Source organism: Ascaphus truei, chromosome 16 (genome assembly GCF_040206685.1).
Source record: "Ascaphus truei isolate aAscTru1 chromosome 16, aAscTru1.hap1, whole genome shotgun sequence".
Taxonomy (NCBI): Eukaryota; Metazoa; Chordata; class Amphibia; order Anura; family Ascaphidae; genus Ascaphus; species Ascaphus truei.
Genome location: NC_134498.1, coordinates 35,060,955 through 35,087,432, shown reverse-complemented (window position 1 = coordinate 35,087,432; position 26,478 = coordinate 35,060,955). Strand labels below are relative to the sequence as shown.

The following is a 26,478-nucleotide window of genomic DNA, read 5'->3' as shown; positions in this document are numbered from 1 at the left end:
ACAAGCCCCACCCAGAAGCATGGCCTGCTTTTTTTCTTAGATGCAATCCAAGCGCGCAATTTTTTTTTTTTTAACATAGGATTCAAGTCGTGGGTTTCCGGTGCTGAACCCCATTAATTTGATCTCCTGGGACCCCCCGGCTTCGGGAGATATTTACCTCTGTAGGGGGTGTCTGTAGCCGCTTGGCTAGCAAATTTCACAAAATAGCGGCATTTCAGAAGTCCTGCGCCCTGCAGGCCAATGGGAAGCTGTGACGTCATTAAGCTCGGCTTCCTATTGGCCAACATGACCCGGGAGCTTTACATTGTGCCACGATACAGGCACCCCCTATGGAGGTCTGTATCTCGGGAAGCAGGGGCTTTAAAAAGGGCAAGAAGAGCGTAAAAAAACAAAACAAAAAAAACAACAGGGTGGACGTGTGCTTTAAATCAGGGGTGCTCAAATCCAGCCCTCGGCCTCCCCCTAACAGGTCAGGTTTTAAGGATATTCCTATTTCAGTACATGTGACTCAGTCAAAGACTGAGCCATCTGTGCTGAGGCTGGGATTTCCTGAAAACCTGACCTGTTTGGGTGGGGGGGGGGTGTCTTGAGGACGGCAGTTGAGCACCCCTGCTTTAAAGTACTGTAGATTAAAAAAGTGGCCAAGATTTTCACATGGCTAGCTGGTCGTGTGATAAACAGTATATTTACAGCTATTTATTCAGCCGTGGACATGTAGCTCCAGCTGTTTGGAATGATCTTTTTTGGTAAATATGTATTGTAGTTAAGGCTTCGATGTTAAATCTGCCCTCATTTCTTCACAACAAGTTATTATTATTGTATTAGCTATCACTTTAATATATACATACAAAAGATTAGTAGTATTACAGAATTTCATCATGAGGAGTACATGAAACCGTCAAATACATGCTCTTACATTTGAGACGGGTTTGTTTCCACAAGCATATGTGGTTGTTTAGACTGTGTCAGTTACAATGTAGGCTGAAACTGCTGGGTTTTTCCCATAGTACGTTAACATATGTTAAAAAAAAACAACAACAAAAAACAATTTATTGCAACGACGTAACCGAAATAATTGTATATGAGTAGACTGGAAACATATAAATATACTTGTATCACATTTAAAATCGGTTGTTTTCTGTGTTGTGAATTATTCGATATGCAACAATTTGCAGGGTTTCTCTGAGTTGTAGTTTTATTTTTCTCCAACTTTTATTCCTTTAAAAATATATTATTTTTTTTTTGCGTTCTTCTCTTTCCGTTCCTGGAAAACTGTCACCCCAAGTGTTGCCTCTGGGGAATTCCGTTTGTAAATGGCGCCCGTGGGGGATTTGTAGAGCACAGAAGTGGCGTTTACGTTGTGGTATGCTCGTGCCTGACCATTGAAACGATCGATGCTTGGCCGTACTCTCTTATACCACTATTTAGAGCTAATGTTCTGCTGTGTGTTGCAGGCATTTTCAAGGCTAAAGCTGTGAACATCTATGGCCTATAATACATTTATATAATAAGTTTTTATTTCATATACTGCTCTTAAAGATGTGCATAAAATATTTAGACAGAATGCATGAATGTCTATTGCTATAATTTATTATTGGACTGCAGTATATGTCTTTAATAAGATTTGGGGAGGATTATTGTATTGCCTATTGTCTTTGTACATGTAATGTTGTTTGCCCTGATATGTTAAAAAAAAAAAAAATAGAGAAACATTTACCTAAACGGTTAATTTTGATTCTATAAAGCAGTGGTGCGCAAACAGGGGGTCGAGGAGGTTACAGGGGTCTTGCCCTCTTCCCCCAAGGCATTTAAATTAAATGCCGGGGGAGCGTGTAAGGCCTCTGTAACTTCTACCTTGATTCAGACAGTTTGGTGCTGTCTTTGGAGATGCATCGCCATGGTAAGCCGGCGTGCTGGGTCACGTGACCCTACGGCGTCATTTGACGCTGGAGCCAGGGAAGGGGGAGTGGGGGGGCACGAGCAGGGGATTAGGGCAGACAGGCACAGGGGGAAAACGTTGCACACCCCTGCTATAAAAGAAATTGGAAAACGCACAAATCTCTATTTTGCAGAGATACTACATCTACAGAACTACACAACATGGGACATGCTGGGCAAAGTTCGTTTAGACTTAAGAACGGTTTGTTTATTTACAGGGTTTGTTCTAAAAAAAAAACTATCAAATTTGACACAATTTGGCACATTTGATCAAATCCCAGACTTGGACCCTGGCTGCCAAGTTTCAGAGCAGTCACATCGTTGTCAAGTTATATAATAAGCCTGCAGACCGTGTGTGATTCACTGACAGTCCAGCCAAATACATCCCAATCTTACACTGCCTGTTTCTGTCTCTCAATAGTCAAAATTATGAAGCTTGTTAGACTATCTCAAGTATGCTGTGGTGTCTTAGAACAGGGGTGCCCAACGCCAGTCCTCAAGAATTATTCGATATGCAACAATTTGCAGGGTTTCTCTGAGTTGCAGCTTACTTATTTTTCTCCAACTTTTATTCTTCCCTTTTTTTGTGTGTGTTGTTCTCCTCTTTCCGTTCCTGGAAAACTGTCACCCCAAGCGTTGCCTCTGGGGAATTTCGTTTGTAAATGGCGCACGTGACGGATTTGTTAAGCTGCATTTTGTTTTTATAGGTTTTAATATTGGGTTTTGATTTTGCAGATGATGAAGTTAATGTATATTGTTATAGGGCTTTGACCAGTTACGAGTAGAAGGCTTACTTTGTGATGTGACTCTGGTGCCAGGTGATGGAGAAGACCTTTTTCCGGTTCACCGGGCAATGATGGCATCCTCAAGTGATTACTTCAAGGCCATGTTCACAGGTAATATATTTTCAGGGCTGTACTGAACTCCGGCATTTACATGGCTGAATCTTTACCCAACATAGAACACCAATTTAGGTAAAGGACGCCTAATTGTATCACAGCAAATTTGAAAATAACTAATAGCTTTTAATGTTTTTAGTGCCGGGGTTTTTGTGATGTGCTTTTAAACCTGTAAAGTGCATTTTGTTAGACCTTAAATGGATGAATTCCAAGATTAAGAACTGACCCAGAATAACATTGCATGTAACTTTTTAAATATTGAATAATATGACCATTTAATAGCATATGCATAGTCAATGATCTGCATTGCACAAAGGTTTCATGTAATACATTTTTAAAACTTTCACATCTTCAGGATAATTAAATTGTAGACTGATTTCTTGTCTAGGTGGAATGAAGGAACAAGACTTAATGTGCATTAAACTACACGGCGTGAACAAAATTGGATTAAAGAAAATTATTGATTTTATTTACACTGCAAAACTTTCCTTGAATATGGACAACCTTCAAGATACACTGGAAGCTGCAAGCTTTTTACAGATACTGCCTGTATTGGACTTCTGTAAAGTGTTTCTAATATCTGGGGTAAGAACAAACATTTTAATTAAGTAACTTAGCTTGCTTTGTAACTGTATATCGTCTGCATTCAGCACAAAATGCATAAGGAAAGACGGTGGGTGTGTGGATTGTAGACAGTGTTTAGAATTTGAACCCAGAACCCAATACATTCTTGCTGGTATCTCAACCCTGACAGGCAAATATAATGCGAGTTAATGACTGTTCGAGTTTTATGTCTTCTACTGGTATGATTGATGACGTATGGGGAAAGAACTTCTTCTGTAGCTTGGAGGTTACGTGCGTACAGCTTTTGGAATCTCAGCACCAAGGTATGGGCCCAAGAATCAAATTTAACGTACCCTACGCCAGGGGTGCTCACCTCCAATCCTCAACAACAGGTCAGGTTTTCAGGATATCCCAGCTTCAGCACAAGTGGCTCAATCAGTCCCTGCTTCAGCACTATTCATTCTTTGACTGAGCCACCTGTGCTGAAGCTAGGATGTCATGAAAACCGGAGCTGTTGGAGGGTCTTGAAGACTGGAGTTAAGCTCCCTTGCCCTACACTTTGATTAAAAAAAAAAAAAAAAGCTTATTTTAAGAATATATAATATTGATGTACATGTGGAAGGCCTTGGACAATGTGGAGAACATTGCTTTGTAATACACTGGCTGGCATTTAAAGAGCGCAAACAAGGGTGGATTTGTAGAAGATGGAGGTCACGGACGTTATTATGCTACTTATAAAATCTGTGTTACGTTTACCTTGAAGCACTTACATTCTTTATTATTATTATTGATGCATGGCCTCCATTACTACTTATAAGTCTCCTTATTTTCTTAGATAATATTCACCCCGAGTGCCCACTGCCTTATCTTCTGAATCACTTCTCCTTGTGAGAGCTTTTATCCTGCTGCTAAAATGATAGCCTTCTGTGTTCCAAAGATGCTCTTGATTTGAATCCCATTTAATACACGCAGAAGAGCCTGTGGCTGCCTCAGAGGGATATAAATGTAAATACTTGCATACTATTGATATGCAAGTCAGCGACGGGGTACGGATTAATTAACCTTGCATAATAATTTAGCACGTTTCCCCTCATTAATGATATGAACAATTTAATGTTAATCATTTTCTTATTTGTGAATGAAATGGGTGGTATTCAAGCAGGTTTACAATGTACTGGGCGCTTGCAAGGGATTCTGGGAGGGCAAATAAAATGTCAGTTTTGTTTTTGAAGGTTTGCATGTTGCGCTGAAATGTAGAGCACAAAAGTGGCGTTTACGTTGTGGTATGCTCGTGCCGGACCATTGAAACGATCAATGCTTGGCCGTACTCTCTTATACCACTAGTTAGATCTAGTGTTCTGCTGTGTGTTGCAGGCGTTTTCAAGGCTAAAGCTGTGAACATCTATGGGCTGTAATACATTTATATAATTAGTTTTGATTTCATATTTTTCTCTTAAAAATGTGAATAAAACATTTAGGCAGACAATGCATGAATGTCTATATTGCTACAATTCAGTGATGGACTGCAGTAGATGTCTTTAATAAGATTTGGGAAGGATTGTTGTATTGCCTATTGTCTTTGTACATGTAATGTTGATTGCCCTGATATGTTAAAAATAAATAAACATTTACCAAAACTTTTCATTTTGATGCTTTTAAGGGGGGGCGCGGCCGTTACAGAGGTCCCGCGCTCTCCCTCAAGGCATTTAAATTAAATGCCAGGGAACCGCGCGAGGCTTCTGTGTCGTCTACTTTGGTTCAGACGGCGTGGTGGTGTCTTCGGTGACTCGTCGTCATATTAATCTGGCGTCAAATGACGCTGCGGGGTCACGAGACGCCGGGGTGGGGAGGGCATGGGGGGGTGTTCGGAGAGGGGGGACTGTTGCGTGAGCAGGCAGGGGTGGCGCAGGGGGCAAACGTTGCACACCCCTGCTATAAAGCAAACTGAAAAACGTACAAATTTGTATTTTGCTGAGATACATCTACAGAACTACACAACATGGGACATGCTGGGCAAAGTTCATTTCGACTTAAGAACGGTTTGTTTATTCACAGGGTTTATTCTAAAATGACTATCAAATTTGGCACATTTGATCAAATCCCAGACTTGGACCCTGGCTGCCAAGTTTCAGGGCAGTCACATCGTTGTCAAGTTATATAATCAGCCTGCAGACCGTGTGTGATTCACTGACAGTCCAGCCAAATACATCCCAATCTTACACTGCCTGTTTCTGTCTCTCAATAGTCAAAATTATGACGCTTGTTAGACTATCTCAAGTATGCTGTGGTGTCTTAGAACAGGGGTGCCCAACGCCAGTCCTCAAGATCCCCCCTCCCCAAACAGGTCAGGTCTTCCGGCTATCCCTGCTTCAGCACAGGGTACTCAGTCTTTGACTGAGCCACTAATCGAGACACCTGTGCTGAAGCTGGGATACCTTGAAAACTTGACCTGTTGGGGGGGGGGGGGGGAGGTCTTGAGGACTGGAGTTGAGACATCAGTTTATTTTCTTTTTATAGGTAATCTTGAAGTCCATATTAAAAATTTTTTTTAATTGAGCGTGTAACATTTTTGTAAAGACTGTTTTCTTCACTACTAACACCTTTCATATAGTAATTGGAAGATGTGTACTTGTCTGTAAAGCTAGAATGCATCGCTTCCTGTAAAATGTTTCTAATTTGTCCAAATTTTTTTTTTTTTAAGGTCACTTTGGAAAATTGTGTTGAAGTTGGCCGAATCGCAAACACTTACAATCTTACTGAAGTGGACAAATACGTAAATAATTTCATCTTGAAAAATTTCCCACCACTATTAACTACTGGGGAGTTTGTGAAGCTGCCGTTTGATCGACTTGCCTTTGTGCTTTCCAGCAATAGCCTTAAGCAATGTAGCGAACTTGAACTCTTCAAGGCTGCTTGTCGTTGGCTACGATATGAAGACGCTCGAATGGAACATGCTGCAAAACTAATGAAGAACATCCGATTTCCATTAATGACACCGCAAGACCTTATCAACCATGTTCAGACAGTGGATTTCATGAGAACTGATAATACGTGTGTGAATTTGCTTTTGGAAGCTAGCAATTACCAAATGATGCCGTTCATGCAGCCAGTTATGCAGTCCGAAAGAACTGCCATCCGGTCTGACAGCACGCACTTAGTAACATTAGGGGGCGTTTTAAGGCAGCAGCTGGTTGTTAGCAAAGAGTTGCGGATGTACGACGAGAAGGGACATGAATGGAAATCTTTGGCGCCCATGGATGCACCGAGATACCAGCATGGAATAGCGGTCATTGGAAATTTTCTATATGTAGTTGGTGGACAAAGCAATTATGACACCAAAGGAAAAACGGCTGTTGATACAGTCTTCAGATTTGACCCCCGCTATAATAAGTGGATGCAAGTGGCATCTTTGAATGAAAAGCGTACCTTTTTCCACCTAAGTGCCCTTAAAGGTCATCTGTATGCAGTTGGTGGTCGAAATGCAGCTGGTGAACTTGGTAAGAATTTTCATATGTAAAAAAGAAAAATACCCTTTAGCCAAGTTATCAGTGTACTTTCTAACTCCTTGTATTTAGTCATCTGTCTGGGATATATTTAGACATTCTATTTGTGATTGTGTCCTAAAGCTATTACACTATATCTATACATGAATGAAAATCACCGGTTGCTATTTGATTTGGGAAATGTTCAGAGATTTCAAAGCGTAAAAAAAATCTAGGAAAAAACCCAAGGTTTGTTTTGGCATCCGCAAGGTATTCAACCTTGTACCAGTCTTTAATAACAACAACTTTATTTCATTTAGCGCTTTTCTCCCAATGGGACTCGAAGCACTTCACAATTACAGTATAGTGCGCGGTACGCAGCACACGGGATTGTTACAGACACTGTCCCTGCCCAGATGAGCATACAATCTGTTTTTGGTGCTTGAGCCACAGGGAGATACAGTGACTTGCCCAAGGTCACAGGGAGCCGACCCTGGGAATTGAACCAGGATCTCCTGCTTCAAACTCAGTGTCATTGTTTGCAGCAGGGAGCGCAATCGCTTTTTTTCCTTTTTTTCCTGCCGGCTGTTCCCCTCTCTCCGTGCCCCTCCTCGGCTTCGGCGCCATGACCTCTGCCATGGCGACGCGTCTCCAGAAGTCGCCTGAGCTATGGTAAGTGACGTTTACAGAGGCCTTCGCCACATCCCTGGCGTTTCATTTAAGTGCCACCGGGAAGAGCGCCGGGCCTCCGTAAACCCCGCTTCCCCCACAGAGTCGGTGTCTTTACTCGGAGCCTCTCCTTCTCTTTCATAAAGTAATAATGTGGGAGTTATATTTTCTATATACAGCTGAACCCTGTTATAACGCAGTCCTCAGGGTCCACCCAATACGACCGCGTTATAACCGGGATCGCGATATTTAAAAAAAAAAAAAAAAAATGGCCGTCGTGATCAGGGGTTCCGCGTCCGCCAGAGGGGGAGAGCTGGGATAACTCTCCCAATTCTCCCTGAGCCTGGCGTTGCAGCGGCACCCCAAAGCAGGACGATCCGGCATCTGCAGCAGCAGCTGATCTGTATCCTGTGCAGAGAAGATGTGATTCTGCGAGAGGGGGGGGGGGGGGGTGGGGGGCAGGGGGAGGATCTCACGGAGTCTGGCCCGGGATGTCAGCTGTTTGTGTGAGTCCCCGGCCAGGAACCAGCTCTCTTCTCCCTCCTCCCCCCTCCCACCCCCCAGCGGAGGTACAGGGAGGGAGGGAGGGGGGAAAGGTGTATGTATATATATATATGTGTGTGTGTGTGTGTGTGTGTGTGTGTGTGTGTGTGTGTGTGTGTGTCAATGTCAGCCGTACAGGAGAAGCTGGTGAGTCTGGGCCGGGATGTCGGCTGTCTGTGTGTGTCCCCGGCCAGGAACCAGCTCCCTTCTCTCCTCCCCCCCCAGCGGAGGTACAGGGAGGGAGGGGAGAAAGATGTGTGTGTATGCGGGGGTAATGTGCAGGAAGGGGGGGATGTGATTGGTAGGGGGGAGATGTGCCGGCAGGGGGATGTGATGTGCAGGAAGGAGTGATGTGCAGGCTGGGGGGGTGATATGCAGGCAGGGGATGGGATGTGATGTGCAGGGGAGTATTATGTGTGTCCGTGTGTGTCCGTTAGCAATAAAGCTTTTAAAAAAAAAAAGCAGGCGCCATGCTCACCCCGCGTTATAAGTGGATCTGTGTTGTAGAGGATCGCGCTATAATGGGGTTGAGCTGTACCTTTTCTGTTTCGTGGCTGTAGGTTACTGTTTTAGATGGTTATGTGGAACAGACTTGATATTTACAAAGAGTGAGTTGTAAGGCTGTGCTTATAGTGCCTTGCAACGGCGACGCAACGTCGCTCCAAAACAAATACATGGACTCTGTCGTAAGCGCGATGGAGTGACCCAAAATTTTGAAGTGGGGTAAATTTGATTTTTTTTTTATTTCAAACTTTTTTTATTGTATTTCTTAAGACATAAACATTGAGGCGATATCAAGTCAATTCACATTGGAGTGCCTTACATCATGTTTTTCCTTTACAATACAAAGAGTCAGAAACCCAGATTATTGATGATCTACGTGATTTTACAGTGTATATAAGGTAAATTTGATTTTTTTAGAGGCAGTCGCCACGTGTGACTGTCTCTAAACCAATAAAATTGCGCGGCCAGCCCCTTTTAGTGACGTCACTGGCCTTGTCGCTAAAAATCAAATTACAACTTTAGCCATTGGCGACGGGTGACGTCATCGGTCGCGCGTCGCCAGCACTATAAGCGCGCCCTAAGCCTGATGCCACGTTGTAATAGCTTTAACTTGACAATTGAAATGATGATTATAATAACAAAAAAGGTATTTAACTTCTAATATCCTTATGAGTTAATCATCAAATGCATTGCAGTTCATCTCTTTTGAAAAAGTTTAGCTAAGAAAAAATTCTTTTAATTATGATATAATACGTATGGGGATGCATAAGTATATCCCTGTTGCATTTTAAATCCAGAATTGTTTGTAGTTTAGGTTTTTAGTATTTCAGTAACCTGAAAGTGTTGTAAAGTTTGGTTAATGTATCATAAAAATCACTTCCAATATATCATTTTTGATGGGAGCTTTCTTCTATGTTGGCAATTACCACAATTATGTTACTATTGCTGAAAAATATCATTTATGATGGCAAAGCAGAACTCTAAATTGCAATTGTGTTTTTTTTTGTTTTTTTTACCCATTTGTAGGATTGAAGAAGGGGGTCTCTGGATCTGAACCACATTCATTTAAAAATAATAGGGTTACCCCGCTACAGCTATATGAATAATGTATAGCAGTGATGTTGGGAAAAGGTGCTATTGGGTATTGTTCTCCAATCTCCACATTAATTTCAGTTCTGGGGACCTGTGCTTCCAGAGATACTGATCTCCATAGGTGGTGCCGGCACCTCTGCAGGTAGCAGCTCTGATGGGGCTGTGTGGCTAATATAATGGCAACTTTTTAAATGTCCATCTTGCGGGCCAAAAGGAAGCTGTGATATCCCTGTCTTCTTGGCCTGTGTGATGATGGACATTTAAACATGGAGATACCGGCACCCACTATGGAGGCAAGTATCTCGGAAAGTAGGGGGTCCCCGGGGCTTCAATTAAGGTAGTTTAACTCCGGAGACCCCTGTGCTTCAAATCTATCCCCAACAAGAGATGCCACCTGAAGAGCTGCTTTAAATGTAAGGGTACTGAATACGTACAATAGACGTGTGCAGATCTGTTAATCCTAATGGTAGTTTGACATACTTTGTGAATAATTTAAAAGTAACCATGTTTTATGGTAATGAAAACATTGATCATTGGCAGAGGCTTCCAAGCTCCTCTCTATCTGATTGCATTTGTTCATCAAGAGGGTTAAGACCATTTTCAAATCTATTAAGAATAATGTTCTGCTTATTTCTTCGTACGTAAACATTAATGAGCTTACTCATTTTATAAATAAATTCAAAGTAAATAGTTAAAATGTTCTCATAATTTCCTTCAGTGCTTCTTTCTACCTGGAGAGAGCTTGCAGTGTATACAGAAATGTTATTGATTTGCCTCCAACCCTTTGTTTGATGATACCCACATGCTATCATCTTGTGCCATGAAGTTTAGCATGCTTTTTTTTTTTTTATCTTTGGTGGAAAGACTCCCAGTCACACCAAGTATACAATATATTTAATTAACCCCAGCACACATTGTGGTGCCAGCCTTCTGTTACAGTAATAATCAACATTTTGGTTCCTTTGTTGGGTAGGTGAAAGGGCCAGGTAGTGGGTGTCCAAGAACATTTTATTTTTGTTTGGTGGGAACCATTAATATTTTCAGTTAATTGAAAATATGTCATAGAATTCATTATTGCTTTTCTCTGAAACCAGCTGGATCAAGTATCCTTTGTAGTATATATGGTTTGTAGTATATATGGAAGAAACTTTTTTTAATCCTGTTATATAAGGAGTGCAAGGAGAGAATACACACATCCAATATGCATTACATTTCATTTATTAGCAAGAATATTTGATATGCCTTATTGTTTTACATGTTAAGACTGCATTTGACATGTACTAACCTGCCCCAAAAAATCCCAGTGACTGTTGAATGTTGATGCCTCTATCAAATGCTCAATCTAAAAACAGTTTAATACTGCAATTCAGTGTTTAAAGCCGTAAGCCAAAGTTTCCCAGATGGTTCAAATTATCTGGAATTGTCTGCGCTGCTTAAAGTTCATGCTTAGGTCACTTTTCATTTTCAGGGATGTTGAATCATTTTTACTTGTGCCTCAGTCTATCCGTGTTATTATATGTGATGGGGACATTTCTATGTTTTCTTCAGAGCCTAGGTGCGTTCTTCAACTGCCATAGTGCCGATCGGGGCACTATTGCAGTTTAAGGAATAACCGCCTAAGTTTGAACCATTGTTGTTTGAAGGCCAACGTGCATGCATGTTTGTTTGGTCATTCTTCTGAATAACTGTAGGTATCCGTACAAAAAAAAATTAACCTTACATTTTGAAACTGAAAGTGGTTTCTAATTATGCACATAGGCTGTTACTATTGGAACTTTTATTTTACCAGTAAATATACAGAATACGTTTTGTTGAATGCAAAGTGTTGCATAAAAACATTTATACTGTAAGCAGGGCTTTTTTTGTGATGGTTCGCGCCGGTATAGTGTATCGGCACTTTTTTTTATTGATTTTTTTTTCTTGCCTTTTTTCTTCCTGCTTCTTTTCTCCTCTTCTGCTTTTGACAACGCGTCGCCATGACTACACGGTGTCAAATGGGACCGTGACACCGTGACATGGCGGCGCGTTGCCATGACAATGCAACGTATTATTAGGAGAAGGTAAGAAGCCCCACACTTTCCCCTGCAGCCAGGTACCTCCCTACATACCTACAATTTATTTTGTTTGTTTTTTTGTTTAAAAAAAGCAGTTTACAATTGTCACAAATTTAAGTTAACTTTATAGCCTTCCAAAGGTGGAAAAATTCAGGTGCCTGGTCGCTCAGGTGCCTGAAAATCCACTCCTGGCACCTGTGCTCAGGGCTGCTACTTGTCATGTGATCTCCCTTCTCTGCCGGGGCGTCTGGGAGTTGTAGTACTGCACCTCTTCCAATAGGGTAGTCAAGTTAATCTATCTGTAAATACTAGAAGTCCCAGAAACCCACGACATCGCCCAGGGATCAGCCAATCCGTGCAAAGCTTTAGTAACCGCACCCCTTCCACGTAGCTGCAGCATGGTAATGATCTGATCTGCTCGTTTAGATTTCCCGTGACATTCACTATAAATACTAAAATACAGCAGCTATTGTTAGTTTGCAGTCAGATCCCAGTGTCATATACAGATATAGTGTATGCACACACTGAGATAAAGCAAATTAGTGAGATCCCAGTCACATTGTGTGTGTAACAGATGCACATAGCTGCCGATGGGGGGATGCCATTACAGCCAATGCCCCCCCCTTAATCCTGGCACCTAAAAATTCAGGCTGGCTCATACGATATTTTTTTTTAAATATTTTAGTCCACCGCTGTGGAACCTGCAATCATACAAATGAGTCTCAGATTGAAATTTGGATGGCCTCAATAATTCAGGATGGAGTAAAGAAAATAAATTAATTTGTTGTACAGTATATATACAGAAGCCTGACCAGCTAAACCATGAATGGCTCCTCTTACGAGCTACGAAGGACTCCTTTAACGTGTCGCTTATCTCATTACATCACACGACATCCCAAGTCACTTTTGCAACATTTGTTATGTTGAGTGAAATAAACATCAATATGATTAACTGATGTCAATATATTCCATTCACTTGGTAAGTCATTGGGGGGTTCCTGCTTGTAACATGACAACACTTCAGTTCAGACCATTGAAGCAACGTCTGTACTATTTCTGAAAACGCATGTCAGTTTGTGAAATTCAATCACATTCCATTCAATCACAGTCAGTTTGGTCTTTACGAAATTGATGTTCCCTTCTTGAAGCAATGAATACGCTAATGGAGAAGACGCACCATTTCATTTTTAGTTTTGCATGGTAGATTTTAATATTTTTGTGTAACTGCTTCTAGAAATACCGTGTAACACATTGAAACGTGAGTGTACATTTTGATGCATGTGCTCTAGGGGTGCGCAAACTTTTCCACGTGCGCACCCTGCCTGCTCTCCTCGGCGCATCATGCCACCCCCCCCCTGCTCGACACCGGCGTCAAATGACGTGCGGGCCATGTGATTTCACGTCACCATAACGTGACCCCGCGGCGTAATCTGACGCCAGGTTACCAGGACGACGCGTCGGTGGAATTTAATTTAAATGCCTCGGGTGAGAGCGCGGGACCTCTATAACTGCTGCGCCCCCGCCCCCGAAAATCTAGCGCGCCCCCCAGTTTGTGCACCGCTGCTCTTGTAGGTTACTAAAGGTAATGTGTAGCTCACAGATGTTTACTTATGTTTATATCCAGCCAAGTGTGCGGGGTAGACCATGTGACTGCGTAATGTTAAAGAACCCAACAGTAGGATAAATGAATGAATGAATAACCAGATACTTGTATGGGGGACCCCTAAACATAAACTTGATAGAAGACAGGTACTGGGTTGAAGTGTGAGGGGTAGTATATTTTGTGGCCATTATGAAATCCATTGTTTTTCATCAAGCGTTCCTATGAATCCTTGGGTTCCCCGGGCATCTCTAAGGGGTTCCCAGCAATTTTCAGGTCATTTGAAAATTGTACAAAATACAAAGGAATTTACAATGCATCTGATCTGAGACGTGCTATTAGAGAGGGTCGGGGTTCTGCAGAATTTCACAATATAATTCTAGGGTTCCTTAACCAAAAAAAGGTTGGAAACCTCTGATGGAGTGTAACAAATCACTAGTTTGCCCTAAGTGCCTGAAACATTACCATACAATTGGGTGGCATGTTCTTCATTGCAATGCTTGTGCGCACACCTGCATATTGATTTATGGGTCTTTATTAGAAACAACCAGTTTGCATCATTTTTAGTGGATCAAGAAATGAGGGGAAAAAAGTGTCGTTTTTGAAGTATAAGCAGTTTATAACAGCAATTACCAGCTTAGGCAGTAACAAATAAATAAAATAAACTTGCAGCTTGTATTCCTACTCTGCAGCTCAACTTTATGAACAGTTTGGTTGACGACAGCACTACAGCAATTGTTCACATTTTAAATGTTTTGCCTATGAAACCATTTTAGCTTTATTAAAAGCCTCCTACAAGCCATTGGTTAAAATGGCATTTCCTCTTGTTTTGTAGGCTTGCTAGGTGGGAAGCTGGGGGGTCTCTGGAGCTGAACAATCTCTTAATTTATCTAAAGCCCTCTCTCGCCTTAAACCTTTTTCACTGACTGCCCCACACCTCTGGAATGCCCTCCCCCTCAGTACCCTCTCTATCCACCTTTAAGACCCACCTTAAGACCCACTTGCTTAAAGAAGCATATGAATAGCACTGTGGATATTCTGAACACATGATACATAAGCTTGGCCCCCTGCAGATGCACTTACCAGAACTCCCTCCTACTGTCTCTGTACGTTCTCCCTACCTACCAATTAGACTGTAAGCTCCTCGGGGCAGGGACTCCTCTTCCTTAATGTTACTTTTATGTCTAAAGCACTTATTCCCATGATCTGTTATTTATATTATCTGTTATTTATTTGATTACCACATGTATTACCACTGTGAAGCGCTATGTACATTAATGGCGCTATATAAATAAAGACATACAATACAATACAATTTCGGCTCCGTGGGCCCCTAGTTTTCGAGATGCTTTTAAAAGGACCACCGGAAGCAGTGCTAGCTGGGCATGGAAAATGTCTGTGTAAAGGTCTCGCGTACTGCGGGCCAATAGGAAGCCATGACATCATCCAATTACAGCTTCCTATTAGCCCATGTGACGCAGGACCTTTAAACATATAAGATACTGCAGCCCCTTTTGAGGTGAGTATTTCTGAGAGCAGGGGGTCCCCAGAGCTGAAGTTTACATGGTTCAGCTCCAGAAAGCCCCTGCTCCCCACCTGGGGGTGGGGGGGGGGGGGGACGACGACGACATTTTAAGGTAAAGCTCCTTGTATCTGTGTATTGCTAACTTACTGTGGAGAGATTCTACAAAATACAATGGTCCAGTATATTAAATATAATAATTTTCTCCATGAAATAACTTTCTGTAGCGCCAGTTTTACTGATGTTAAAATATGAGGCATTGGAGACAGCAAGCAAAATGTAGGCAATATTTCCTAACCATATATTTCCTCTAAATCAAGCTCATAAAATGTGTTGCTGTACTGTTTTTGTCTCGTCTTTAAAGTAGTTTATTTCTTGGGATTTTTTTGTGTCTGAACTGTTTATTGCAATGTCATTTGTTAAGCAATATTTTTTACCAGCTCTCCAAATGTCAATTATTTACCATTTTTGCACTACAACACAGACAGAATGCCATTTGTTTTACTCGTTTAATCCATCTCGATACACGAGTTACAGTATCTCTCTAAACTTGAAACAGAAGCCACCTTGAAACATGCTTTCCGTGCTTGGCTATAGGGTTTTAAGCTTTTACAATTTCAAAGATTTAATTAAAATTTTTATTATAGCAATTAATTGTTCTTCATGCAGGGAACTAACTCCGCATTCACTGTTGGAGGATTCTGTAGAATGTTATGCAGTGCATGTTGCTAGTTACCAACAATATCTGTCTGCCATCTTTACTACACTTAACTTTCACTGGCTGAAATACAAGTATGTAACCCCCTGTGTCTATCAGCACAGGACACGGCCACTTTAAGAATTACACTCCACTGGACCATGTGACTGTGTTTAACCAGTGGAATGACTGTTGGTGATAGTTGGAAAGGGAGGTGAGGGTGTGCAGGCCCATCCTGCACAGAGAGTCCATGCAGGACCCATAAGAGAGAGGGAACTGCAGAGAGAGAGAGAGAGTTGCCCCACTGGACCAGTGCATGCAGCAGGGCCCAGCCGAGACCAGGAGCTGACAGTGCAGAGGGTAGCAGGCAGACAGAGGCTACTACAGAGAGAGATTAGGGAGCCCAGCTGTGCAGGAATTACACCATGTTGGAGTGGGTGAGCGAACCCACAAAGGATATAGAAAAGGCACAGAGTGCACCAAGGTTGAAGTAATATGTAATGTATAGTTAAAAAAACAAGAACAAATAGCAACTAAGGCTGAGTCCATGGTGACTGCAGCCGTGCGGAGGCGCGCTGAGGCTGAGGGAAAGCGGGTGCTTTTCCTGGCCTTAGTTTCATCGCCGTCCGGGGGCGGGCCAGTGACGTCACGGAGCTGGTTCGCACTCAATGGGGCGAACCACTCGTGTGACCGGCCCTGCATTCCCGTGAGCGCTCAAACTAAAAAAAAAATTAGCAGCTACGCCTCCGCACGCCTGCGGACGTGTACGCGAGCCCCTGCTAAAGCCGCTCTCATTGCGGCTGCAGGGGCTCACTGCCAAGCCTCAGCACGGTGACCCTGGACTCGGCCTTACATATAAAAAAACTGTAATCCAGTGAGTTCTTTAAAGTGATGTTCATGCTGCCCTGTTGGTGATTGCAAAGGAGACAGCGCAGTGCTCGAGACACTCAATCCCGCGCACTGGGATCGAATAGTGTCTCCGTGTTGCTCTGTGAGCTTAGGAGACACGCTAGACATCAGCATACGGGTTACGCTCCACTGCGCATACCCGGAAGTAGCAGAGCAACACAGAGACACTATTCGATCCCAGTGTGTGGGATTGAGTGTCTCGAGCACTGCGCTGCCTCCTTTGCAATCACCAATGGGGCAGCATGGATATCACTCTTTAAAGAACTCACTGGATTACAGATATTTTATATGTAAATTGCTATTTGTTCTTGTTTTTTTACTATACATTACATATTACTTCAAACTTGGTGCGCTCTGTGCCTCTTTTCTTCTATGTTTGACCCACCTGTGGAGTGATCTTCGTGGACTCTTTGTGGAGGAGAGGAGAACTGTACCCCCACGCACAGGAGCAGCGGAAGGAGGGAATTGATTTACATCAAAATCTGTAGGAAGCATGAGCGCGGGTCAAAATTCTTCTTCCCACAAAGGATATAAACCGCAGTTATATTGCCATCACAGTTTGATCTTTGTGAAGCACCAGGCCTGCAACACACACACACAATTTGAGCTCCAACGATTGTGCTAGCACACCAGGATCTACAGGCCAGTACCCCATGATTGGGAGGTCGGACAGAGATAAAAGTTATTTGTTTGCGCAGCGTTCGCACTTTGGTATAGTTTAAGTATATATGTGTATGGAGTGATTCTGAGATTAAGGCTTTACAAATCCAGTGCTAGCTACAACGTGTGATGGCATGAAATTGTGTTTTATTGTATAATCTTTAATGAAACAAACTTCCTTCTGGTTCTAAAACAAATGAGAAAATGTTGTGCGACTGTGGACTGAGAGAAATGAACATTAACACATATCTAATAGGAAACATGTACGAACAGTACATATTGCTGTAAGAATGGCAATGGGTATATACTGTACAAGGGGTGGCCAACTCCAGATCAGATTTTAAGGATATCCCTGCTTCAGCACAGGGGGCTAAGTCAATGACACAGCCACTTGTGCTCAAACGGGTATATCCTTAAAACCCGACCTATTGGTGGCCCTTGAGGACTGGAGTTGGCCGCCCATGGTATATACAAATAGATATAGGATTAATAGATAAGATATTAACATATGATACGAACAACAAAAATAAACCAATATTCCAGGTATGGAAGAAGCGCAGGCACCTAAAATGTAACCCCTGCTGCCTTTGGTGCAGCATGCCAGTATGGCTTTATTGCGCGACATCAAACGTGCTGTGACCGAGTGCGGTGGTATTAGTGTGAAGTGTGAGGGGCCTGTTACAATTAACAATAGATATGATATAATAGTTATGATATAGAAAATATGTGGAGTTTCTGCAAGATTTGCTTTTGCCAAAATTGGAGAATAAACTACTTCCGTAAGACACCACAGGGACACAGACTGCATAAGCAAGTGACTGCAATGTTATGGCAAGATATATAAAACCGGGGTGGTGAATTCCGGGCACCTAAAATGAACTGCTTGGCACCTGTGCTGTGCACAGTGATGACTGACCTGTCAAGTCACTGCCTCACAACTCAGTAAGGAAAGCTGGGGGGTCGGAGAGTGGGGCGCAGAGCTAATTAAGAGGGGGTGGAGCTAGTCAGACCTGAAAGTGGAGATATGAGAAAGTCCGTTTGAGTGTGCCCCTGTGTCACACTGATATACATACACAGTGACAGAGAGCTCACAACGAGTTGGGAGGGGAAGCCGGAATAGGAAGGGACATCCAATTCACCCGACGTTTAATCTTTTTCCGAAAGGAAGTGAGTGCCTTGTTATTGGGTCCCACACACATACAGTGCGACATGCATGTAGTTGTGTGTAATGGTTCATCAGAACATAATTGGTCCAGAAAAGGGGATAAAATTACAAATGTAGGTTGCCGGGTTAGATCTCTGAAAGGTTGGACCAATAATTATGCGGACATTTCGATTTTTATAATGTATCTACTAGCCATATTTGTTTCTGGAGAAGTATAGATTTTTTTTTCTGTGTTGGTACCTTTTTCGAGGATCAACATAAGATTAAAGAGGCAATTCAAGCACTTGTTTTTTTACACAGGATTGAAGCAGGGGGTCTCTGGAGAGGAACACCCTTAATTTCAGCTCCAGGGATCCCCTGCTTCCGGAGATACAGACCTCCATAGGGGGTGCCAGTACCGCTTCGGCTGGGTAGCAGGGTTCAAATAAGGGCCGCTTTTCAAAACTCCTGCAGGCCAGTAGGACATCGGTGTGGCTTTCGGTTGGCACCTTCAGAGGTCAATATCTCTGGAAGCAGGGGGTCCCCAGAGCTGAGTTCAGTTTCTGCTTCAATCATGTGTAAAGAAAATAAATATTAAAAAATAAAGCACTTGGATTGCCTCTGTAAACAACTAAATTATACCGTAGAGAGCTTTGAAAATGTTTCCGGTCCACACTTGCAACAAATGTATGTTCGAAGAGTAGCATGATTTGAAATAAAATGCATATTCTCCTATTAATATTTGTATTTATCGGTCAGTAATTATGGTAAACATGACTTTGTGATTGTAATTCTATGTTTGTGCTTCACTGCAGCCACTGTGGAATGTTATAATCCAAGATTAAATGAATGGAGTTACGTTGCAAAAATGAATGAGCCCCACTACGGGCACGCTGGGACTGTATTTGGGGGACTTATGTATATTTCAGGTAAGTACATTACTAATAGGGGTTCCGTTTTTCTTCTTTAGTTATTTTGAAAACTACAAACACCTTAAACATTGGGTGTGCCGTTAGGGTAGCAATGTGTGCAAGAGTTCCTTTATATAAAGTTATCCTTAAATGTCAGCCCTTAAGGCAGGGATGGCCAACTTCAGTCCTCAAGAGCTATAAACAGATCAGGGTTTCTGAATATCCCTGCTTCAGCACATTGAGCCACCTGTGCTGAAGCAGGAACTGATTGAGCCACCCGTGCCTTAATGCATATACAACATCAAAGAACAAATTTACTACAAACAAACCTTGAGGTCTGTAAAAAAAATAAAAATAATAATAAAGCATTCTTTGTTCAAAATCCCACATAATGGCAATGAGACATGTCCAAGATGCCTTAAAAATAATCTAAATACAAAACACAGATTTTGTGGTTTAGAAGAAATCCTCTGTCTCTATTTAATATTTTGTATTTGTTGGTCTCGTGATGTATTCAATTACATAAGTGCTACCCGTGTTATGTCATCAATAAACCTAAGTGATGGGTTAAATCAATAGGTAATCGGTTTCTCCTCTGCCTGAAACAATTGTAAGCAGAGTAGCCGTTCTTTGAACGTCTGGCTGTACATTAACATAGGCCATGCAAGTGGTCCTTACTGATGGCAAGGAACAGTTTCACAGGAAGAATATTCCTTTCACAAAGACGGTCAATACAGCACAACAGCAGCTTGGTACTGGCCTAATCGTAGTGAGATGGATGCCCTTCCTGTGATTAGCTCTCCTTTCCTTGATGTAAGGGAACATGATTTCTCTGTCCCACTTAATGTATTAAAGATTAATACATATTTAATTGTTCTATCCCTGGGTCATGCATGTATTTACTTTGGAAAATTGACAAAGCAATATGTTGCATGAATTGATGAATACAATGGTATCTGAACTAAGATATCACCTGTATTTAGTGACCGTGCTTTTTGTTTTTGAAAATGTGTCTTTTATTTTATTTGCTAGTTTTGTCAATATTTCTCTCTGACCATTGGAAAGTAGGTAATTTACAGTCATAAGAAATTCTGTCCTTGAGGCAGTGCAGTATTGAGGCAGGCAGAAAATAAACACAAACAGAACATTTTGATTTCACATGACATTCACATGGTATTGCTGATCAGGAATATGACACATGTATCAGAATATAAACGGTGGTGGTTAAGCTCAACTCCAGTCCTCAAGCCCCTCCCCAACAGGTCAGGTTTTCAGGATATCCCAGCTTCAGCACAGTTGGCTCAGTCTAAGACTGAGCCTCTGATTGAGCCACCAGTACTGAAGCAGGGACTGATTGAGCGGCCTATGCTGAAGCTGGGATATCCTAAAACCTCACCTTAGTTAATGGGGCAATTCACATTTTAAATGCCTCACTGTTGTATTTGGCCATATTATCCCATTTTGTAAACAGTTATTGTGGACAGCACTTAACTAGAAATATTTAGGAGCCAACCTCTTGGCTATTGATGGGTGTGCATGAGAGCACCGTTCACCACCCGCAGCGACCTGGAACAAACTGCAGCAGAGGCATGGCGTAATGTCCATAGCACTCCTTGATGAGATAACAGGTCTTCTCTCGGTTCATTCATATTGCCGCATACTGGTACAGCACAAACTGAGCAATGCGTCTGAGCTTTCTCAGGCCCGAAACGTCGCTCAGTTTGTCCTGTACCAGTGTGCGATATGATATGACGGATTAAAGAGTGCTGGGGTCTTCTGCATTTTGTTCCTTTTTATATTGTGTGGGCCTGTTTAGCACCATCTACTGCAGTATTGTATGCAGACATCTGCACAGGCACTGAGGAAGTTAACAGTGCTGCAGCATTTCTGGTTCTTCATTTCTAAGGTAAAATATGTTTAAAACACCCTCTGTACGGCTTACATCATTACAGCATAAACTGCCTATGGAGATTTATATTGGAACAGGAGGTTTTTTTTTAAAACCAGTGAGGCACCATACACATCAGTGCATTTTACTGCATCACATGAATATAACAATATTGTTTTTGACATGCATGAAATGAGTAAATATAAGCTAAAGAGCAGAACATTTTAGGAACATATTTTTTGTTCTATGAATTTAGCACATAATGCTCATTGTTAGAAGTCTTATTTTGACTGTTTAGAGGCCCCCTCCCCCCCCTCCGGACACACCTGACAAACCCGCAGACAGGGACATGAGGGGCCTGTGCTGCCTCTTCCATGCTGCTCTCCCACACTTGACTGCAGCAGGAACTCACACGAGACTTGCCTGGCCAATAGGAGGGGCCGTTTGTGTGGGATCCTGCTGCAGTCAATTGCGCGTAGCAGCATGGAAGAGGCAGCACGGGCCCCTTCCCCACACCAGCTCTCGCCTCATTCTGCCTCACCTGGTTCCTGCCCCGGTCTGAGTTTCTTCTCACCCGCTAAGTGTGGACAGGGGATAAGAGTGGGGAAAGTGAGGGAGAAAGCAGGGGGGGAGGAGGGCGGAAAGAGTGAGCTTAATGAGGACATCTAGCATATAACTGTTTTATATACATATTTTTAAAATGGATGGTACTTTTGGCCCGAATGAAGTACAATGAAATTTAATTGGGCCCCTCATCTGATGTGCTGGTTTAGAGTATATTTATTGTTGTACTATGTCTTTGTTTTACCAGGAGGAATTACTCATGATACTTTCCAGAAAGAACTGATGTGTTTCGACCCGGACACCGATAAATGGACTCAGAAAGCTCCCATGACTACAGTCCGAGGCCTGCACTGCATGTGCACTGTTGGAGACAAACTTTACGTCATTGGTGGAAATCATTTCAGAGGAACTAGTGATTACGATGACGTTCTCAGTTGTGAATACTACTCCCCGTCATTAGATCTGTGGACTCCGATAGCTGCAATGTTACGAGGACAAAGTGACGTTGGGGTGGCCGTCTTTGAAAATAAAATTTACGTGGTTGGAGGATATTCTTGGAACAACAGATGTATGGTTGAAATAGTCCAGAAATATGACCCTGAAAAAGATGAATGGCACAAAGTGTTTGACCTTCCTGAATCTCTTGGTGGCATCAGAGCTTGTACTCTAACAGTTTTTCCACCGGAGGACAATATTGGTTCACCATCTAGAGAATCTCCTCTCTCAGCACCTTGAAGACATCCTTTGACTAAAGATGTAATAATATCTTTGCACTGCATCATCGTTGATTCTTTCATTTTCCTTGAATACTGTAGTATCAAATAGGCTTAGCCAACAGGAATTGGCAAAGATACTTCAACAAAGACTATAATATTATTTGTACTATTCATTTGGCTTAGGTTATTTATTAAAGTGATTAACAATATTGTTAAATCTATTTAAAATGGCCAGATGTCTAGCAAAAACAAAAATAAACCATAGTCTAGCAAAGATTTCAATTAGGTACTTATTTAAATATTGTTGAATGCGGGGCTCCTTGCTTTACAGCTGTTAAAAACCTCCTGATGTTTGAGTAGTTTTTCCTGTGACGGCCAAAAAGGAAAATGTCATTTTCAATTTAAAATTGAAATTAAAAAAAAATGGTCTTCTGCCATGAAATGTCTGCTGACATATCTAATTAAGCACTTCATTAAATGTGTCCTTTTCAAGCTAATAAGGCTTCCTCGTCAGATTATAGAAGTTAAAAATTGAAAATCAGGCCTTTCATGCCTCCCCATCCCCAATAACTTCTGATTGATTGTGTTTCTGAATCAACTGCACTACGCAATTTGTTTTAGATGCTACATTCATCCTTTCAAATTTGATTTCATGGAAGAAAATTATTCTTCTGCTCATGATGTCTCTTCTTTAGGAGCAAGAACTATTGAAAATTCAGTATAGCTGCTTGAAATGTTTGTATCGCTATACTGAATTCAATTAGATAAGGGCTAGACATGTTAACCTGGAACAAATAAATTTGTCCTCTGACCAAATGGTTCCAAGGAATATATTTAGTCCGTTTTCCTCCTTTAATGTTGGAATAACTTGCATATAATTTGTCCAATGTACAGCCTCAGTTTAAGGTTATTTAGCACAAAATGCAGCTGAAGAAGGAAAAGCTGCTTTTGCTCAGTGAACTGATTACCGTGTTTTACCTTCCTTTGTTCAATAAAACTTTTAACTGCAATAATTTAGAGTGAGAAGCATCATTAATACAGCTTTCTATTATTGGGCCTCACTGTTGTCTGGATACATTCTTGCCTGTGTATGTGTGGGTTAGCTAGCTATATTTGCTAATAGACTAATATACAAGTGGGTATTGTGACCTACATTTCGGTCCCTTCCCTTTTGGCTGTACCGAGCTTAAGACAGACTGCTTAATTCCGCGTATAAAACAAATGTAACACTACAGCTCTTTGACTGTCTGTAAATTGCAGAACAATGCAGCTAGGCTTCACTTTAATGTATTTTTGTAGCCATAACTTTTTATTTTTTATTCCTTGTGCAGATTATTCTTTTTTTCATGCACATTTCTCCTGTTTAGTAGAGGAGCTATTGACTTGTATACCTTCCAAAATAACTCATCTATGCAGCACCTGGTGGGATTCCTGGGTAATGTGCTGGTTTCAATCATTTGCATAACCTTGCATAATGAAATGAGCTTATTTTCCAGGTATCATGTTGCATAGGTGAGTGTTTGTGGAGGTACTGCGTGCAAGTGTCGGGGTACGCTACTAAATGTCTCCCATGTTGCCCTACCTTTTGGAACATTCAAGTGACCCTGGGCGAAGCGAATTTGGCCAAGTTTGCTCATCTTTTTCTTAGGGCAGGGGTGCGTAAACTTCTTGGGCTGCGCCCCCCTGCCCGGGAGCCGCAGCGTTTGCGCCCCCCCCCCCTCTCCCAATGACTCTGCGTCAAATGATGTCGCGGGTCATGCCACGTCATGTGGCGTGCGTTGCCATGGCGACACATGGTGTCGCATAACCCCACGGCTTCATTTGACGCAGAGTTGCCATGGCGACGCATCGCTGAAGACCCGCAGAGAGCAGGTAGGTGAGTTACAGAGGCCTCACGCCTCCCCCGGCATTTAATTTAAGTGTCGTGGGGCAGAGCGCGGGGCCTCTGTAACCACCCGCTCCACCCTACAAATTCTCGCGCTCCCCAGTTTGCGCACCGCTGCCGTAGGGAATGGATAAATATAGATTAGAATGCATGTTACTGTATAGTTTGTTAAAGGGGCAATTAATGAGCTTTTTTTTTTATTCATTATTTTTTAACATGGGGTTGAAGCAGGGGGTCTCTGGAGCGGAACCCCAATAATTTCAGCTCTTGGGGACCCTCTTCTTCCCAAGATCGACCTCCCAAGACGGTGCCAGTTATCTGGGCAATGTTTAAAGCGCCTGTGTCATGTGGGCCAATAGAAAACTGAACCTGATGTCACGGCTTCCTATTGGCCCGCAGGGCGCGGGAGTTTTGAAACTCCGCCATTACATGAACCCAGCTAGCGGAACGGCTACCGGCTCCCCCTACGGAGGTTTATATCTCCGGCCCTGCTTCAATTCGATGTTAAAAAATAAAACTAAATTGCAAAAAATATTGCATGCTTTTATTGCCTCTTTAAAATTAAGAGGATGAATAGAAATGCATTGTATCCATTTTCTGCATTATCAAAGCCCTTCCTTATGTCCAGAGTAATATCACAACTTCATGTCATACAGCTCTTTTCTCCCAAGGGGAAGCAATGGGCTTCACGATTACAATGTAGAGCAATTTAAGCAGCACTGTACATGGTTTTACAGGCACAGTCCCTGCCCAGTCTAGCTTGTAATCTATATTTCGTGCCTTAGGCAAAGGAAGTTGGGGATTTGCCCAAGTCCCAGGTTTCAATACCCTGACCCTGAGGCGTATGTACAATGGGCCTCCGTCAACTTGGCAGCAAAACACCAATTTTTGAAGCTTGATTCCTAAACCCCATTGTCTTTTGGCGAAACCAAGAGGGATTCTAATACAGAATTGTGCACGGACACTCGCTAGTTGGTGCTCGGGCTACACCGAAATTTGTTTTGTCCGAATACCGTTGGCCAGTCACAAATGTTTTTAAAGCAGCAGACCAAGCTATCATTTATTTATTCATTTATTTTTCTCTTTAATATGTGCATCAATACATTCCACACAATGATAAGTAATTAGCTAAGTTGCCGATCGATCAGTGAAGATTCGTCTCCGTGGGGTTCACTAAATGGCTGTCAGTGCAGCAGAAGAGGACCAAAGATGCAAAGTTCTGTGGGGAAGATCATGTGACCAGACAGTCACTAGATACAATTGGTGCACTGCTAGAGCAAGGGCAGGGCTCAAAAAGGGGTGTGCCAGAGCCTGTTTCAGAAGAGGAATGGGATGTGACTTTGTAAATGGTTGCTATAGAAACAAAATGACTAACATTATAATACATAAAAAAATGTCAGAGTTGTTTTAAAAAAAATTGCTAGAAGTATTTTCGCTCTTGCGTCTACCTATGCCTACACCTCAGAATCTACTGAAAACTTCCTTCTACTCCTGATCTTCCTGATCCGTTCTTAAATTTGCCTTCATGTCATCGCTTTTTCGCTGGAGAAGCCTGCAGAACAATATAGGGCAAACCCTATTGGCAGATGTCTACTGTGTGTACATTTAGATCAGCAGTGTTAAGGCAAAATTACCTCCCATCTATATTCCAGCTTTGTGCGCTGTATACATTAAATTGTCTAAAGGTTCAGGCATGCTTTTTGGTTTTGCGCATATGTCTAGACACTGTGTACAGAACAGGTAAAAATAAGGACTGCTGGTTATCCAGCTGTGCATCCTCCACTAGTGTTTTGCCATGACAACCTGCTCATGAGCTCAAAATAAACTCTGATGTTAAACTAGGTAAGAGTACTTTATTAATGGAGAAATCCAAAGAGAATATGTATGTACTGGTATAAACCATAGTGACCTTCCTAATTTCCCTGATTTTCTATATAATTATTAATACATCAACTCCATTGCTAGAGGTGCCTGTGTTTTAAAGCCACTTTAAGAACAGAAGAAAGAAAACTAATATAGGATGGATGGACCTAGTATCCCATGTTGCTGTTATAGTCCCTAATATAAGAAAGCAATAATTTGTATGCATTATAAAACTGAAATTGTGTGCTTTATAAACAAGCTCTGGGTTATGTATTCATATTATTGTTTTCAGAAGATTGTTAATTGTCTGAACTGTTTGGGCCCATTCTCTAATTTTGTAATTAAGGCTTCCATTACCGGTTGAGGGAGACTGC

The 26,478-nt window shown here is 42.1% G+C and overlaps 1 protein-coding gene across 5 annotated transcripts in view; it reads left to right on the top strand.

Moving 5' to 3' along the window:
- Positions 1-23,369, top strand: part of KLHL13 (kelch like family member 13) — a 41,173-nt gene extending 17,804 nt beyond the window's left edge. For 3 of the 5 annotated variants that reach the window (XM_075573145.1, XM_075573146.1, XM_075573144.1), the window contains 5 exons: positions 2,702-2,834; positions 3,226-3,422; positions 6,103-6,898; positions 19,093-19,206; positions 21,888-23,369. In XM_075573145.1, coding sequence (XP_075429260.1) covers positions 2,702-2,834; positions 3,226-3,422; positions 6,103-6,898; positions 19,093-19,206; positions 21,888-22,375 — 1,728 coding nt within the window. In that variant the 3' untranslated portion in view covers positions 22,376-23,369. Of the gene's footprint in view, positions 1-2,673; positions 2,835-3,208; positions 3,423-6,102; positions 6,899-19,092; positions 19,207-21,887 lie in introns of those variants that run through there. The other 2 variants (XM_075573147.1, XM_075573148.1) reach the window with 2 other exon arrangements.
- The last annotated feature ends 3,109 nt before the right edge of the window (positions 23,370-26,478 follow it).